This window comes from Oncorhynchus mykiss, unplaced genomic scaffold (genome assembly GCF_013265735.2).
Source record: "Oncorhynchus mykiss isolate Arlee unplaced genomic scaffold, USDA_OmykA_1.1 un_scaffold_246, whole genome shotgun sequence".
NCBI classification, from domain to species: Eukaryota; Metazoa; Chordata; class Actinopteri; order Salmoniformes; family Salmonidae; genus Oncorhynchus; species Oncorhynchus mykiss.
The window spans coordinates 179,380-194,027 of record NW_023493706.1 but is presented as its reverse complement, the minus strand read 5'-3'; the positions used below and the strand labels follow the sequence as shown (position 1 = coordinate 194,027).

At 43.7% G+C, this 14,648-nt stretch overlaps 1 protein-coding gene across 1 annotated transcript in view; it reads left to right on the top strand.

Annotated features, from left to right (window-relative positions):
* LOC110512274 (MHC class II transactivator) overlaps nucleotides 1-11,466 on the top strand; it is a 44,984-nt gene extending 33,518 nt beyond the window's left edge. Inside the window, exons 15-23 of the mRNA XM_036973398.1 lie at nucleotides 43-494; nucleotides 1,745-1,924; nucleotides 2,242-2,307; nucleotides 2,486-2,566; nucleotides 2,688-2,771; nucleotides 4,928-5,011; nucleotides 7,819-7,902; nucleotides 9,959-10,042; nucleotides 11,086-11,466. Coding sequence (XP_036829293.1) covers nucleotides 43-494; nucleotides 1,745-1,924; nucleotides 2,242-2,307; nucleotides 2,486-2,566; nucleotides 2,688-2,771; nucleotides 4,928-5,011; nucleotides 7,819-7,902; nucleotides 9,959-10,042; nucleotides 11,086-11,161 — 1,191 coding nt within the window. The 3' untranslated portion in view covers nucleotides 11,162-11,466. The remainder of the gene's footprint in view (nucleotides 1-42; nucleotides 495-1,744; nucleotides 1,925-2,241; nucleotides 2,308-2,485; nucleotides 2,567-2,687; nucleotides 2,772-4,927; nucleotides 5,012-7,818; nucleotides 7,903-9,958; nucleotides 10,043-11,085) is intronic.
* The last annotated feature ends 3,182 nt before the right edge of the window (nucleotides 11,467-14,648 follow it).

The window sequence follows — 14,648 nt, the reverse complement described above, 5'->3', positions numbered from 1 at the left end:
TCTACTCTATTCTACTCTGTTCTACTCTACTCTACTCTGCAGCCCAGGGGGAGGCGACGGCCTCAGGGAGAGTGTCTGGACCTTGCTCAGAGATTCGCTGTCGGGCTGCTTTTCCGGAACAATGCGGAACTCTGGGATCTGGCCACCCTGGATACCGGCGCCATGAAAGTGGTGGCGGCCAAGCGAGCCGCTGTGATATCACACCTGGAGAACCTTCACCATGGCGACCTGAGCCCCGCTCGGCTCCTGGAGGCGTGTCACTGCGTTTACGAGACAGGCGACATCCACTTGGTCAGGCACCTGGTACGGAACCTTCCCGAGGTTCTGTCGTTCCAAGGGGTTCCGCTGTGCCCCGCCGACGCCTTCGTAGTGTGGAACCTTTTGGACCAGTGTAGAACGCTGAGGAGGAGGTTCTGTCTGGGGCTGGAGGACACAGGACTGAGGATGACAGGATTAAAACTACTGACGGGTCTCAACAACATACACTCATACAGGTACTGGTACTGTTACACTGATAGACCTGCTACAGATCTGTTACACTGATAGACCTGCTACAGATCTGTTACAGTGTATATCTAGAACAGTATAGATCTGTTACAGTATAGATCTAGAACAGTACAGATATGTTAACAGTATAGAGCTAGAACAGTATAGATCTGTTTCAGTATAGATCTAGAACAGTATAGATATGTTACAGTATAGATCTAGAACAGTATAGATCTGTTACAGTGTATATCTAGAACAGTATAGATCTGTTACAGTATAGATCTAGAACAGTACAGATATGTTAACAGTATAGAGCTAGAACAGTATAGATCTGTTTCAGTATAGATCTAGAACAGTATAGATCTGTTACAGTATAGATCTAGAACAGTATAGATCTGTTTCAGTATAGATCTAGAACAGTATAGATCTGTTACAGTATAGATCTAGAACAGTATATATCTGTTACAGTATAGATCTAGAACAGTATATATCTGTTACAGTATATATCTAGAACAGTATATATCTGTTACAGTATAGATCTAGAACAGTATAGATCTGTTACAGTATAGATCTAGAACAGTATAGATCTGTTACAGTATAGATCTAGAACAGTATAGATCTAGAACAGTATAGATATGTTACAGTATATATCTAGAACAGTATAGATCTAGAACAGTAAGATCTGTTACAGTATAGATCTAGAACAGTACAGATCTGTTACAGTATAGATCTGGAACAGTATATATCTGTTACAGTATAGATCTAGAACAGTATAGATCTAGAACAGTATAGATCTAGAACAGTATAGATCTGTTACAGTATAGTACTAGAACAGTACAGATCTGTTACAGTATAGATCTAGAACAGTATAGATCTGATACAGTATATATCTAGAACAGTACAGATCTAGAACAGTACAGATCTGTTACAGTATAGATCTAGAACAGTATAGATCTAGAACAGTATAGATCTAGAACAGTATAGATCTGATACAGTATAGATCTAGAACAGTACAGATCTAGAACAGTACAGATCTGTTACAGTATAGATCTAGAACAGTATAGATCTAGAACAGTATAGATCTAGAACAGTATAGATCTAGAACAGTACAGATCTGTTACAGTATAGATCTAGAACAGTATAGATCTGATGTTCTCACTCTACTGTATGTAGAACTTTGTCATGCACATTTAGTTTTCTGATCTGTGTGTTTTGAACACGACTCTAGCGTGTGTTTGTGTGTGTGTGTCCGTCCCAGGGCGTGTATCGCTGACACCATCACTCTGTGGGAGGAGCTAGAGCAGAGTGGGGAGGAGGAGCTTCTGAAAGCGGTTGTGTCCAAGTTGACCCTTAACCCTTTCAGAGCCACACAGGTGTCCCACGTCCAACACCTGTCCACACTGGTCAACATACACACAAGCAGGAGACTGTCTGAGAGGTACGCCAATACAGCACACACACACACACAACCACACACAACCACACACACACACACACACACGCACACACACACACACACACACACACACTATCTACAATACAATACAGTAGACAGTAACCTGCCCAGCTCGTTACAGCCATCTACAATACATACATACATACACATATATATATACATACATACACAATACATACACAATACATACATAAACATATATATATATATATATATATATATATATATATATATATATATATATATATATACATACATACATACTGGTATGTTCAAAGCCGTGTCCGTCATCATTTCAGCCAATCAGATGGTGTCCTGGGGGAGGGTCTTCCTGCAGTCAGAGATCTCCACAAGCTGGAGTTTGAGTGAGTGTCATTATTCAACCACTATCACTAGGTAATAAGTCAATACACTGATTTGACTAGGTAATAAGTCAATACACTTTAATTTGACTAGGTAATAAGTCAAGAGTTACCACTCTGACTAGGTAATAAGTCAAGAGTTACCACTGGTTTGAGAAAGTGTGCTTGCGTGTGTGTACAGGTTGGGGCCAGTGAATGGTCCTCTGGCGCTCCCTAAACTCCTGGAGCTGCTGCCAGCCCTGCACAGTCTACATCACCTGGAGTAAGTAGCGCTCTACTGATGGACCACGGGACAACGGCTTTCACTTTATTTCACTGTCGGTCTAATCTCTCTGTCGGTCTAATCTCTCTGTCTCCCTAATCTCTCTGTCTCTCTCACCCAGTCTGGAGAACAGTAAACTGGGGGACAGTGGGGCTGAGGGGCTGGCTGGAGCTGTGCTGTCTCTCTCCTCTCTGCAGATTATCAAGTAAGAAACCTCACACTGAGCTCTCTAGTCTCTAGATAAACCTGTCCATCACTGAGCTCTCTACTGTCTAGATCAACCTGTTCGTCACTGAGCTCTCTACTATCTAGATCAACCTGTTCATCACTGAGCTCTCTACTATCTAGATCAACCTGTTCATCACTGAGCTCTCTACTGTCTAGATAAACCTGTTCATCACTGAGCTCTCTACTGTCTTGATCAACCTGTTCATCACTGATCTCTCTACTGTCTAAATCAACCTGTTCATCACTGAGCTCTCTACTGTCTAGATCAACCTGTTCATCACTGAGCTCTCTACTGTCTAGATCAACCTGTTCATCACTGAGCTCTCTACTATCTAGATCAACCTGTTCATCACTGAGCTCTCTACTGTCTAGATAAACCTGTTCATCACTGAGCTCTCTACTGTCTAGATCAACCTGTTCATCACTGAGCTCTCTACTGTCTAGATCAACCTGTTCATCACTGAGCTCTCTACTATCTAGATCAACCTGTTCATCACTGAGCTCTCTACTATCTAGATCAACCTGTTCATCACTGAGCTCTCTACTGTCTATATCAACCTGTTCATCACTGAGCTCTCTACTATCTAGATCAACCTGTTCATCACTGAGCTCTCTAGACTCTAGATCAACCTGTTCATCACTGAGCTCCCTAGTCTCTAGATCAACATGTCCATCACTGAGCTCTCTACTGTCTAGATCAACCTGTTCATCACTGTGCTCTCTAGTCTCTACTTCAACCTGTCCATCACTGAGCTCTCTACTGTCTAGATCAACCTGTTCATCACTGAGCTCTCTAGTCTCCAGATCAACCTGTTCATCACTGAGCTCTCTAGTCTAGATCAACCTGTTCATCACTGAGCTCTCTTCTCTCAAGATCAACCTGTCCATCACTGAGCTCTCTACTGCCTAGATCAACCTGTTCATCACCGAGCTCTCTACTCTCTAGATCAACCTGTCCATCACTGAGCTCTTTACTGTCTAGATCAACCTGTCCATCACTGAGCTCTCTACTGTCTAGATCAACCTGTTCATCACTGACTAGATGGGCTTAAAGGTCTCTACTCTCTAGATCAACCTGTTCATCACTGAGCTCTCTACTCTCTAGATCAACCTGTTCATCACTGAGCTCTCTAGTCTCTAGATCAACCGATTCATCACTGAGCTTTCTACTCTCTAGATCAACCTGTCTATCACTGAGCTCTCTTGTCTCTAGATCAACCATCAACCTGTCCATCACTGAACTCACTTGTCTCTAGATCAACCTGTCCGTTACTGAGCCCTCTACTCTCTAGATCAACATGTTCATCACTGAGCTCTCTACTCTCTAGATCCACCTGTCCATCACTGAACTCACTTGTCTCTAGATCAACCTGTCTGTCACTGAGCTCTCTACTCTCTAGATCAACCTGTCCATCACTGAGCTCTCTACTCTCTAGATCAACCTGTCCATCACTGAGCTCTCTACTCTCTAGATCAACCTGTCCGTCACTGAGCTCTCTACTCTCTAGATCAACCTGTCCATCACTGAGCTCTCTACTCTCTAGATCAACCTGTCCATCACTGAGCTCTCTTGTCTCTAGATCAACCATCAACCTGTTCATCACTGATCTCTCTACTCTCTAGATCAACCTGTCCGTCACTGAGCTCTCTACTCTCTAGATCAATCTGTCCGTCACTGAGCTCGCTAGATAATGTCTATCTGTAGATCTCTGGGGTCATTAAGACCCAGAAAAGGTTGGTGACCTCTGCCCTAGATAATATCTATCTGCACTATCATTCAGTCAGTTACTGTGCTTTTGTTAACAATGTTTATGGTATCTCCTCCTCTCCCCTCCTCTCCCCTCCTCTCCTTTTTCCTCCCCTCCTCTCTTCTTCTCTTCCTTCCTCTCCTTTTTCCCCTCCTTTCTCCTCCTCTCCTCTCCTCTCCTCCCCTTCTTTCCTTTCTCCTCCCCTCCTCTCTTCTTCCCTCCCCTCCTCTCCTTTCTCCTCCTCTCCTCCCCTCCTCTCCTCTCCTCCCCTTTCTCCTCCTCTTCTTTCTCCTCCGCTTCTCTCCTCCCTCCTCTTTTTCCTCCTTTCCCCTCCTCTCCTCCCCTCCCCTCCCCTCCCCTCTTCTCTTCTCTTCTCTTCTCTCAGTCTGTCCCAGAACTGTATAGGAGACCAGGGAATAGAGAGTCTGGCTCCTGCTCTGTCTACCCTCCCCTCGCTGCACTGTCTCAGGTATACACACACACACACACACACACACACACACACACACACACACACACACACACACACACACACACAAACACACAAACACACACACCCTGTCTATTGTCCAGTCTGTAATCTAATGGTCTAATCCCATCTATTGTCTGGTCTGTAATCTGATGGTCTAATCCTGTCTGTTCTCCAGTCTGTAATCTGATGGTCTAATCCTGTCTATTCTCCAGTCTGTAATCTGATGGTCTAATCCCGTCTATTGTCCAGTCTGTAATCTGATGGTCTAATCCCGTCTATTGTCCAGTCTGTAATCTGATGGTCTAATCCCGTATATTGTCCAGTCTATAATCTGATGGTCTAATCCCATCTATTGTCCAGTCTGTAATCTGATGGTCTAATCCTGTCTGTTCTCCAGTCTGTAATCTGATGGTCTAATCCTGTCTGTTCTCCAGTCTGTAATCTCATGGTCTAATCCTGTCTATTCTCCAGTCTGTAATCTGATGGTCTAATCCCGTCTATTGTCCAGTCTGTAATCTGATGGTCTAATCCCGTCTATTGTCCAGTCTGTAATCTGATGGTCTAATCCTGTCTATTCTCCAGTCTGTAATCTGATGGTCTAATCCCGTCTATTGTCCAGTCTGTAATCTGATGGTCTAATCCCGTCTATTGTCCAGTCTGTAATCTGATGGTCTAATCCCGTCTATTGTCCAGTCTGTAATCTGATGGTCTAATCCTGTCTGTTCTCCAGTCTGTAATCTCATGGTATAATCCTGTCTATTCTCCAGTCTGTAATCTGATGGTCTAATCCTGTCTGTTCTCCAGTCTGTAATCTGATGGTCTAATCCTGTCTGTTCTCCAGTCTGTAATCTCATGGTATAATCCTGTCTATTCTCCAGTCTGTAATCTGATGGTCTAATCCCGTCTATTGTTCAGTCTGTAATCTGATGGTCTAATCCCGTCTATTGTCCAGTCTGTAATCTGATGGTCTAATCCTGTCTGTTCTCCAGTCTGTAATCTGATGGTCTAATCCTGTCTGTTCTCCAGTCTGTAATCTCATGGTATAATCCTGTCTATTCTCCAGTCTGTAATCTGATGGTCTAATCCCGTCTATTGTTCAGTCTGTAATCTGATGGTCTAATCCCGTCTATTGTCCAGTCTGTAATCTGATGGTCTAATCCTGTCTATTCTCCAGTCTGTAATCTGATGGTCTAATCCCGTCTATTGTCCAGTCTGTAATCTGATGGTCTAATCCCGTCTATTGTCCAGTCTGTAATCTGATGGTCTAATCCCGTCTATTGTCCAGTCTGTAATCTGATGGTCTAATCCCGTATATTGTCCAGTCTATAATCTGATGGTCTAATCCCATCTATTGTCCAGTCTATAATCTGATGGTCTAATCCCATCTATTGTCCAGTCTGTAATCTGATGGTCTAATCCTGTCTGTTCTCCAGTCTGTAATCTGATGGTCTAATCCTGTCTATTCTCCAGTCTGTAATCTGATGGTCTAATCCCGTCTATTGTCCAGTCTGTAATCTGATGGTCTAATCCCGTCTATTGTCCAGTCTGTAATCTGATGGTCTAATCCTGTCTGTTCTCCAGTCTGTAATCTGATGGTCTAATCCCGTCTATTCTCCAGTCTGTAATCTGATGGTCTAATCCCGTCTATTGTCCAGTCTGTAATCTGATGGTCTAATCCCGTCTATTGTCCAGTCTGTAATCTGATGGTCTAATCCCGTATATTGTCCAGTCTGTAATCTGATGGTCTAATCCCGTCTATTGTCCAGTCTGTAATCTGATGGTCTAATCCTGTCTGTTCTCCAGTCTGTAATCTGATGGTCTAATCCTGTCTGTTCTCCAGTCTGTAATCTGATGGTCTAATCCTGTCTATTCTCCAGTCTGTAATCTGATGGTCTAATCCCGTCTATTGTCCAGTCTGTAATCTGATGGTCTAATCCCGTTTATTGTCCAGTCTGTAATCTGATGGTCTAATCCTGTCTATTCTCCAGTCTGTAATCTGATGGTCTAATCCCGTCTATTGTCCAGTCTGTAATCTGATGGTCTAATCCCGTCTATTGTCCAGTCTGTAATCTGATGGTCTTATCCCGTCTATTGTCCAGTCTGTAATCTGATGGTCTAATCCCGTATATTGTCCAGTCTATAATCTGATGGTCTAATCCCATCTATTGTCCAGTCTATAATCTGATGGTCTAATCCCATCTATTGTCCAGTCTGTAATCTGATGGTCTAATCCTGTCTGTTCTCCAGTCTGTAATCTGATGGTCTAATCCTGTCTATTCTCCAGTCTGTAATCTGATGGTCTAATCCCGTCCATTCTCCAGTCTGTAATCTGATGGTCTAATCCCGTCTATTGTCCAGTCTGTAATCTGATGGTCTAATCCCGTCTATTGTCCAGTCTGTAATCTGATGGTCTAATCCCGTATATTGTCCAGTCTGTAATCTGATGGTCTAATCCCGTCTATTGTCCAGTCTGTAATCTGATGGTCTAATCCCGTCTATTGTCCAGTCTGTAATCTGATGGTCTAATCCTGTCTATTCTCCAGTCTGTAATCTGAACGGTCTAATCCTGTCTATTCTCCAGTCTGTAATCTGATGGTCTAATCCCGTCTATTCTCCAGTCTGTAATCTCATGGTCTAATCCTGTCTATTCTCCAGTCTGTAATCTGATGGTCTAATCCCGTCTATTGTCCAGTCTGTAATCTGATGGTCTAATCCAGTCTATTCTCCAGTCTGTAATCTGATGGTCTAATCCAGTCTAGTCTCCAGTCTGTAATCTGAACGGTCTAATCCTGTCTATTCTCCAGTCTGTACAGTAATGTGATATCTGACGGGGGTGCTGAGAGTCTGGCTGCTGTTTTACCTCAGATGACATCACTCAGTGACCTGGAGTAAGTCTGAATTATAAAACTATACTGCAGTAAATCTGAATTATAAAACATTACAGCAGTAAGTCTGAATTATAAAACATTACAGCAGTAAGTCTGAATTATAAAACATTACTGCAGTAAGTCTGAATTATAAAACATTACTGCAGTAAATCTGAATTATAAAACATTACAGCAGTAAGTCTGAATTATAAAACATTACTGCAGTAAATCTGAATTATAAAACATTACAGCAGTAAGTCTGAATTATAAAACATTACAGCAGTAAGTCTGAATTATAAAACATTACTGCAGTAAGTCTGAATTATAAAACATTACTGCAGTAAGTCTGAATTATAAAACATTACTGCAGTAAGTCTGAATTATAAAACATTACAGCAGTAAGTCTGAATTATAAAACATTACAGCAGTAACTCTGAATTATAAAACATTACTGCAGTAAGTCTGAATTATAAAACATTACAGCAGTAAGCCTGAATTATAAAACATTACTGCAGTAAGTCTGAATTATAAAACATTACAGCAGTAAGTCTGAATTATAAAACATGACTGCAGTAAGTCTGAATTATAAAACATTACTGCAGTAAGTCTGAATTATAAAACATTACAGCAGTAAGTCGGAATTATAAAACATGACTGCAGTAAGTCTGAATTATAAAACATTACTGCAGTAAGTCTTAATTATAAAACATGACTGCAGTAAGTCTGAATTATAAAACATTACAGCAGTAAGCCTGAATTATAAAACATTACTGCAGTAAGTCTGAATTATAAAACATTACTGCAATAAGTCTGAATTATAAAACATGACTGCAGTAAGTCTGAATTATAAAACATTACAGCAGTAAGTCTGAATTATAAAACATTACAGCAGTAAGTCTGAATTATAAAACATTACAGCAGTAAGTCTGAATTATAAAACATGACTGCAGTAAGTCTGAATTATAAAACATTACAGCAGTAAGTCTGAATTATAAAACATTACAGCAGTAATAATGCAGAAGTCTGAATTATAAAACATGACTGCAGTAAGTCTGAATTATAAAACATTACTGCAGTAAGTCTGAATTATAAAACATTACTGCAGTAAGTCTGAATTATAAAACATTACTGCAGTAAGTCTGAATTATAAAACATTACAGCAGTAAGTCTGAATTATAAAACATGACTGCAGTAAGTCTGAATTATAAAACATTACTGCAGTAAATCTGAATTATAAAACATTACTGCAGTAAGTCTGAATTATAAAACATTACAGCAGTAAGTCTGAATTATAAAACATGACTGCAGTAAGTCTGAATTATAAAACATTACTGCAGTAAGTCTGATTTATAAAACATTACTGCAGTAAGTCTGAATTATAAAACATTACAGCAGTAAGTCTGAATTATAAAACATGACTGCAGTAAGTCTGAATTATAAAACATTACTGCAGTAAGTCTGAATTATAAAACAATACTGCAGTAAGTCTGAATTATAAAACATTACTGCAGTAAGTCTGAATTATAAAACATTACAGCAGTAAGTCTGAAATATAAAACATTACTGCAGTAAGTCTGAATTATAAAACATTACTGCAGTAAGTCTGAATTATAAAACATTACTGCAGTAAGTCTGAATTATAAAACATTACTGCAGTAAGTCTGAATTATAAAACATTACTGCAGTAAGTCTGAATTATAAAACATTACAGCAGTAAGTCTGAATTATAAAACATTACTGCAGTAAGTCTGAATTATAAAACATTCCTGCAGTAAGTCTGAATTATAAAACATTACAGCAGTAAGTCTGAATTATAAAACATTACTGCAGTAAGTCTGAATTATAAAACATTACTGCAGTAAGTCTGAATTATAAAACATTACTGCAGTAAGTCTGAATTATAAAACATTACTGCAGTAAGTCTGAATTATAAAACATGACTGCAGTAGCACATCAGTATTGATACGGTAGTGTGTATGTAGTACCCCCTGTTGCTATGGGATCAGTAGCTGTCGCCACACTACTGTTCGCCACTACTACAGTCCGACTCATTGTTTCCCCCGTGTTTTGTCTGCAGTATCAAGTACAACAGTTTCACGGCCCTGGGAGCTCAGAGTCTGGCTTCCAGTCTGAGGGACTGTCCGTGGATCAAGAGTCTGGGGTAGGACACTCATCGAACACAATCACATCGCCATAACATACAGGAGGAAGTCCCATTGATCAATAGTCGATCACAATCACGATAACGTCTAGGAGGAAGACTAGTCACTGTAGAACAGAAGGAAACATGGAAACAGAGATGGTTTCGCTCAAAATACAATATTTCATTGTATTTTCTCTCTCTCTCTCTCTCTCTCTCTCTCTCTCTCTCTCTCTCTCTCTCTCTCTCTCTCTCTCTCTCTCTCTCCCTCTCTCTCTCCTCCCTCTGTCTCTCTTTCTCTCCCTCTCTCTCTCCTCCCTCTCTCTCTCCTCCCTCTCTCTCTCCTCTCCCTCTCTCTCTCCTCCCTCTCTCCGTCTCTCTCTTTATTGGCATGACGTAACAATGTACATATTGCCAAACGCTTATTTTGGACCAAGAGTCAAAATAACCATACATGCAACAATAGGCATACAGTAGAGGACATGTGCAGGTTGATTGGTCTGTCGGACACTGTCCCTCATCTTATGACAGGCAGCAATGTAGTGAGCTGCCAACCCACAACTCTCTGCGTCCTCCCCCAACAGGACGGGTAGCCTATCCCTCCCCCAACAGGACGGGTAGCCTGTCCTCATCAGAGAGGTCTTTGAAACCTTGAATACGGTCTGTGTCCTTCAGGGTAACAGTCCTTTAAGAACAGGTTAGGAAGACACACACACACACACACACACACACACACACACACACACACACACACACACACACACACACACACACACACACAGGTAACGATAGCAATGTAGTGCGCTGCCAACCCACAGCCCTCTGCGCCCTCCCCCAACAGGACAGCCTATCTTCATCAGAGAGGTCTTTGAAACCTTGAATAAGGCTTTCACATTTGGGGAAATGACACTCTGTAATTGTTGTATATTTTTGACATTTAGTCAGGAAATGCAGCCTTGTCTCTACAGGGAGCCAGGTTTTCCTGTGTCTATCCTTCTCAATGGCAAGGCTGGGCTCATTGAGCCTCTACTTACTGTCTCTCTGTCTCTCTCCTCTCTCTCCAGGATGTGGAATGTGTGTATTCCCTACGGAGTGTTAGAGAGACTGCAACAACAGGACCCACGGATACAGCTGCTCTAGAACATCGTTCTAATGTTGTTCTAACAGAACCCCAGAGGATACAGCTGCTCTAGAACATCATTCTAATGTTGTTCTAACAGAACCCCAGAGGATACAGCTGCTCTAGAACATTGTTCTGTTGTTCTAACAGAACCCCAGAGGTTACAACTGCTCTAGAACATTGTTCTGTTGTTCTAACAGAACCCCAGAGGATAGAGCTGCTCAAGAACATTGTTCTGTTGTACTGTTGTACCTCTGTTCTGTGTTCCTGGACACCACTGTTCTGTGTTCCTGGACACCACTGTTCTGTTCTGTGTTCCTGGACACCACTGTTCTGTTCTGTGTTCCTGGACACCACTGTTCTGTGTTCCTGGACACCACTGTACTGTGTTCCTGGACACCACTGTTCTGTACTGTGTTCCTGGACACCACTGTACTGTTCTGTGTTCCTGGACACCACTGTTCTGTACTGTGTTCCTGGACACCACTGTTCTGTTCTGTGTTCCTGGACACCACTGTTCTGTTCTGTGTTCCTGGACACCACTGTACTGTACTGTGTTCCTGGACACCACTGTTCTGTTCTGTGTTCCTGGACACCACTGTTCTGTACTGTGTTCCTGGACACCACTGTTCTGTTCTGTGTTCCTGGACATCACTGTTCTGTTCTGTGTTCCTGGACACCACTGTTCTGTTCTGTGTTCCTGGACACCACTGTACTGTACTGTGTTCCTGGACATCACTGTTCTGTACTGTGTTCCTGGACACCACTGTTCTGTTCTGTGTTCCTGGACACCACTGTTCTGTGTTCCTGGACACCACTGTTCTGTGTTCCTGGACACCTCTGTACTGTGTTCCTGGACACCACTGTTCAATGTTCCTGGACACCACTGTACTGTGTTCCTGGACACCACTGTTCTGTGTTCCAGGACACCACTGTTCTGTGTTCCTGGACACCACTGTACTGTGTTCCTGGACACCACTGTTCTGTGTTCCTGGACACCACTGTACTGTGTTCCTGGACACCACTGTACTGTGTTCCTGGACACCACTGTACTGTGTTCCTGGACACCACTGTACTGTGTTCCTGGACACCACTGTACTGTGTTCCTGGACGCCACTGTACTGTGTTCCTGGACACCACTGTTCTGTGTTCCTGGACACCACTGTTCTGTGTTCCTGGACACCTCTGTACTGTGTTCCTGGACACCACTGTTCAATGTTCCTGGACACCACTGTACTGTGTTCCTGGACACCATTGTTCTGTGTTCCAGGACACCACTGTTCTGTGTTCCTGGACACCACTGTACTGTGTTCCTGGACACCACTGTACTGTGTTCCTGGACACCACTGTACTGTGTTCATGGACACCACTCTACTGTGTTCCTGGACACCACTGTTCTGTGTTCCTGGACACCACTGTTCTGTGTTCCTGGACACCTCTGTACTGTGTTCCTGGACACCACTGTTCAAAGTTCCTGGACACCACTGTACTGTGTTCCTGGACACCACTGTTCTGTGTTCCAGTACACCACTGTTCTGTGTTCCTGGACACCACTGTACTGTGTTCCTGGACACCACTGTGCCGTGTTCCTGGACACCACTGTACTGTGTTCCTGGACACCACTGTTCTGTACTGTGTTCCTGGACACCACTGTACTGTGTTCCTGGACACCACTGTTCTGTGTTCCTGGACACCACTGTTCTGTGTTCCTGGACACCACTGTGCTGTGTTCCTGGACACCACTGTGCTGTGTTCCTGGACACCACTGTACTGTGTTCCTGGACACCACTGTTCTGTGTTCCTGGACACCACTGTACTTTGTTCCTGGACACCACTGTTCTGTGTTCCTGGACACCTCTGTACTGTGTTCCTGGACACCACTGTTCTGTGTTCCTGGACACCACTGTTCTGTGTTCCTGGACACCTCTGTACTGTGTTCCTGGACACCTCTGTTCTATGTTCCTGGACACCACTGTGCTGTGTTCCTGGACACCTCTGTTCTGTGTTCCTGGCCACCACTGTTCTGTGTTCCTGGACACCTCTGTTCTGTGTTCCTGGCCACCACTGTTCTGTGTTCCTGGACACATCTGTTCTGTGTTCCTGGACACCACTGTGCTGTGTTCCTGGACACCACTGTGCTGTGTTCCTGGACACCACTGTACTGTGTTCCTGGACACCACTGTACTGTGTTCCTGGACACCACTGTACTGTGTTCCTGGACACCACTGTACTGTGTTCCTGGACACCACTGTGCTGTGTTCCTGGACACCACTGTACTGTGTTCCTGGACACCACTGTGCTGTGTTCCTGGACACCACAGTTCTGTGTTCCTGGACACCACTGTACTGTGTTCCTGGACACCACTGTACTGTGTTCCTGGACACCACTGTTCTATGTTCCTGGACACCACTGTACTGTGTTCCTGGACACCACTGTGCTGTGTTCCTGGACACCACTGTACTGTGTTCCTGGACACCACTGTGCTGTGTTCCTGGACACCACTGTTCTGTGTTCCTGGACACCACTGTGCTGTGTTCCTGGACACCACTGTGCTGTGTTCCTGGACACCACTGTGCTGTGTTCCTGGACACCACTGTTCTGTGTTCCTGGACACCACTGTGCTGTGTTCCTGGACACCACTGTTCTGTGTTCCTGGACACCACTGTGCTGTGTTCCTGGACACCACTGTGCTGTGTTCCTGGACACCACTGTGCTGTGTTCCTGGACACCACTGTGCTGTGTTCCTGGACACCACTGTTCTGTGTTCCTGGACACCACTGTTCTGTGTTCCTGGACACCACTGTTCTGTGTTCCTGGACACCACTGTTCTGTGTTCCTGGACACCACTGTACTGTGTTCCTGGACACCACTGTTCTGTGTTCCTGGACACCACTGTTCTGTGTTCCTGGACACCTCTGTACTGTGTTCCTGGACACCACTGTTCAATGTTCCTGGACACCACTGTACTGTGTTCCTGGACACCATTGTTCTGTGTTCCAGGACACCACTGTTCTGTGTTCCTGGACACCACTGTACTGTGTTCCTGGACACCACTGTACTGTGTTCCTGGACACCACTGTACTGTGTTCATGGACACCACTCTACTGTGTTCCTGGACACCACTGTTCTGTGTTCCTGGACACCACTGTTCTGTGTTCCTGGACACCTCTGTACTGTGTTCCTGGACACCACTGTTCAAAGTTCCTGGACACCACTGTACTGTGTTCCTGGACACCACTGTTCTGTGTTCCAGTACACCACTGTTCTGTGTTCCTGGACACCACTGTACTGTGTTCCTGGACACCACTGTGCCGTGTTCCTGGACACCACTGTACTGTGTTCCTGGACACCACTGTTCTGTACTGTGTTCCTGGACACCACTGTACTGTGTTCCTGGACACCACTGTTCTGTGTTCCTGGACACCACTGTTCTGTGTTCCTGGACACCACTGTGCTGTGTTCCTGGACACCACTGTGCTGTGTTCCTGGACACCACTGTACTGTGTT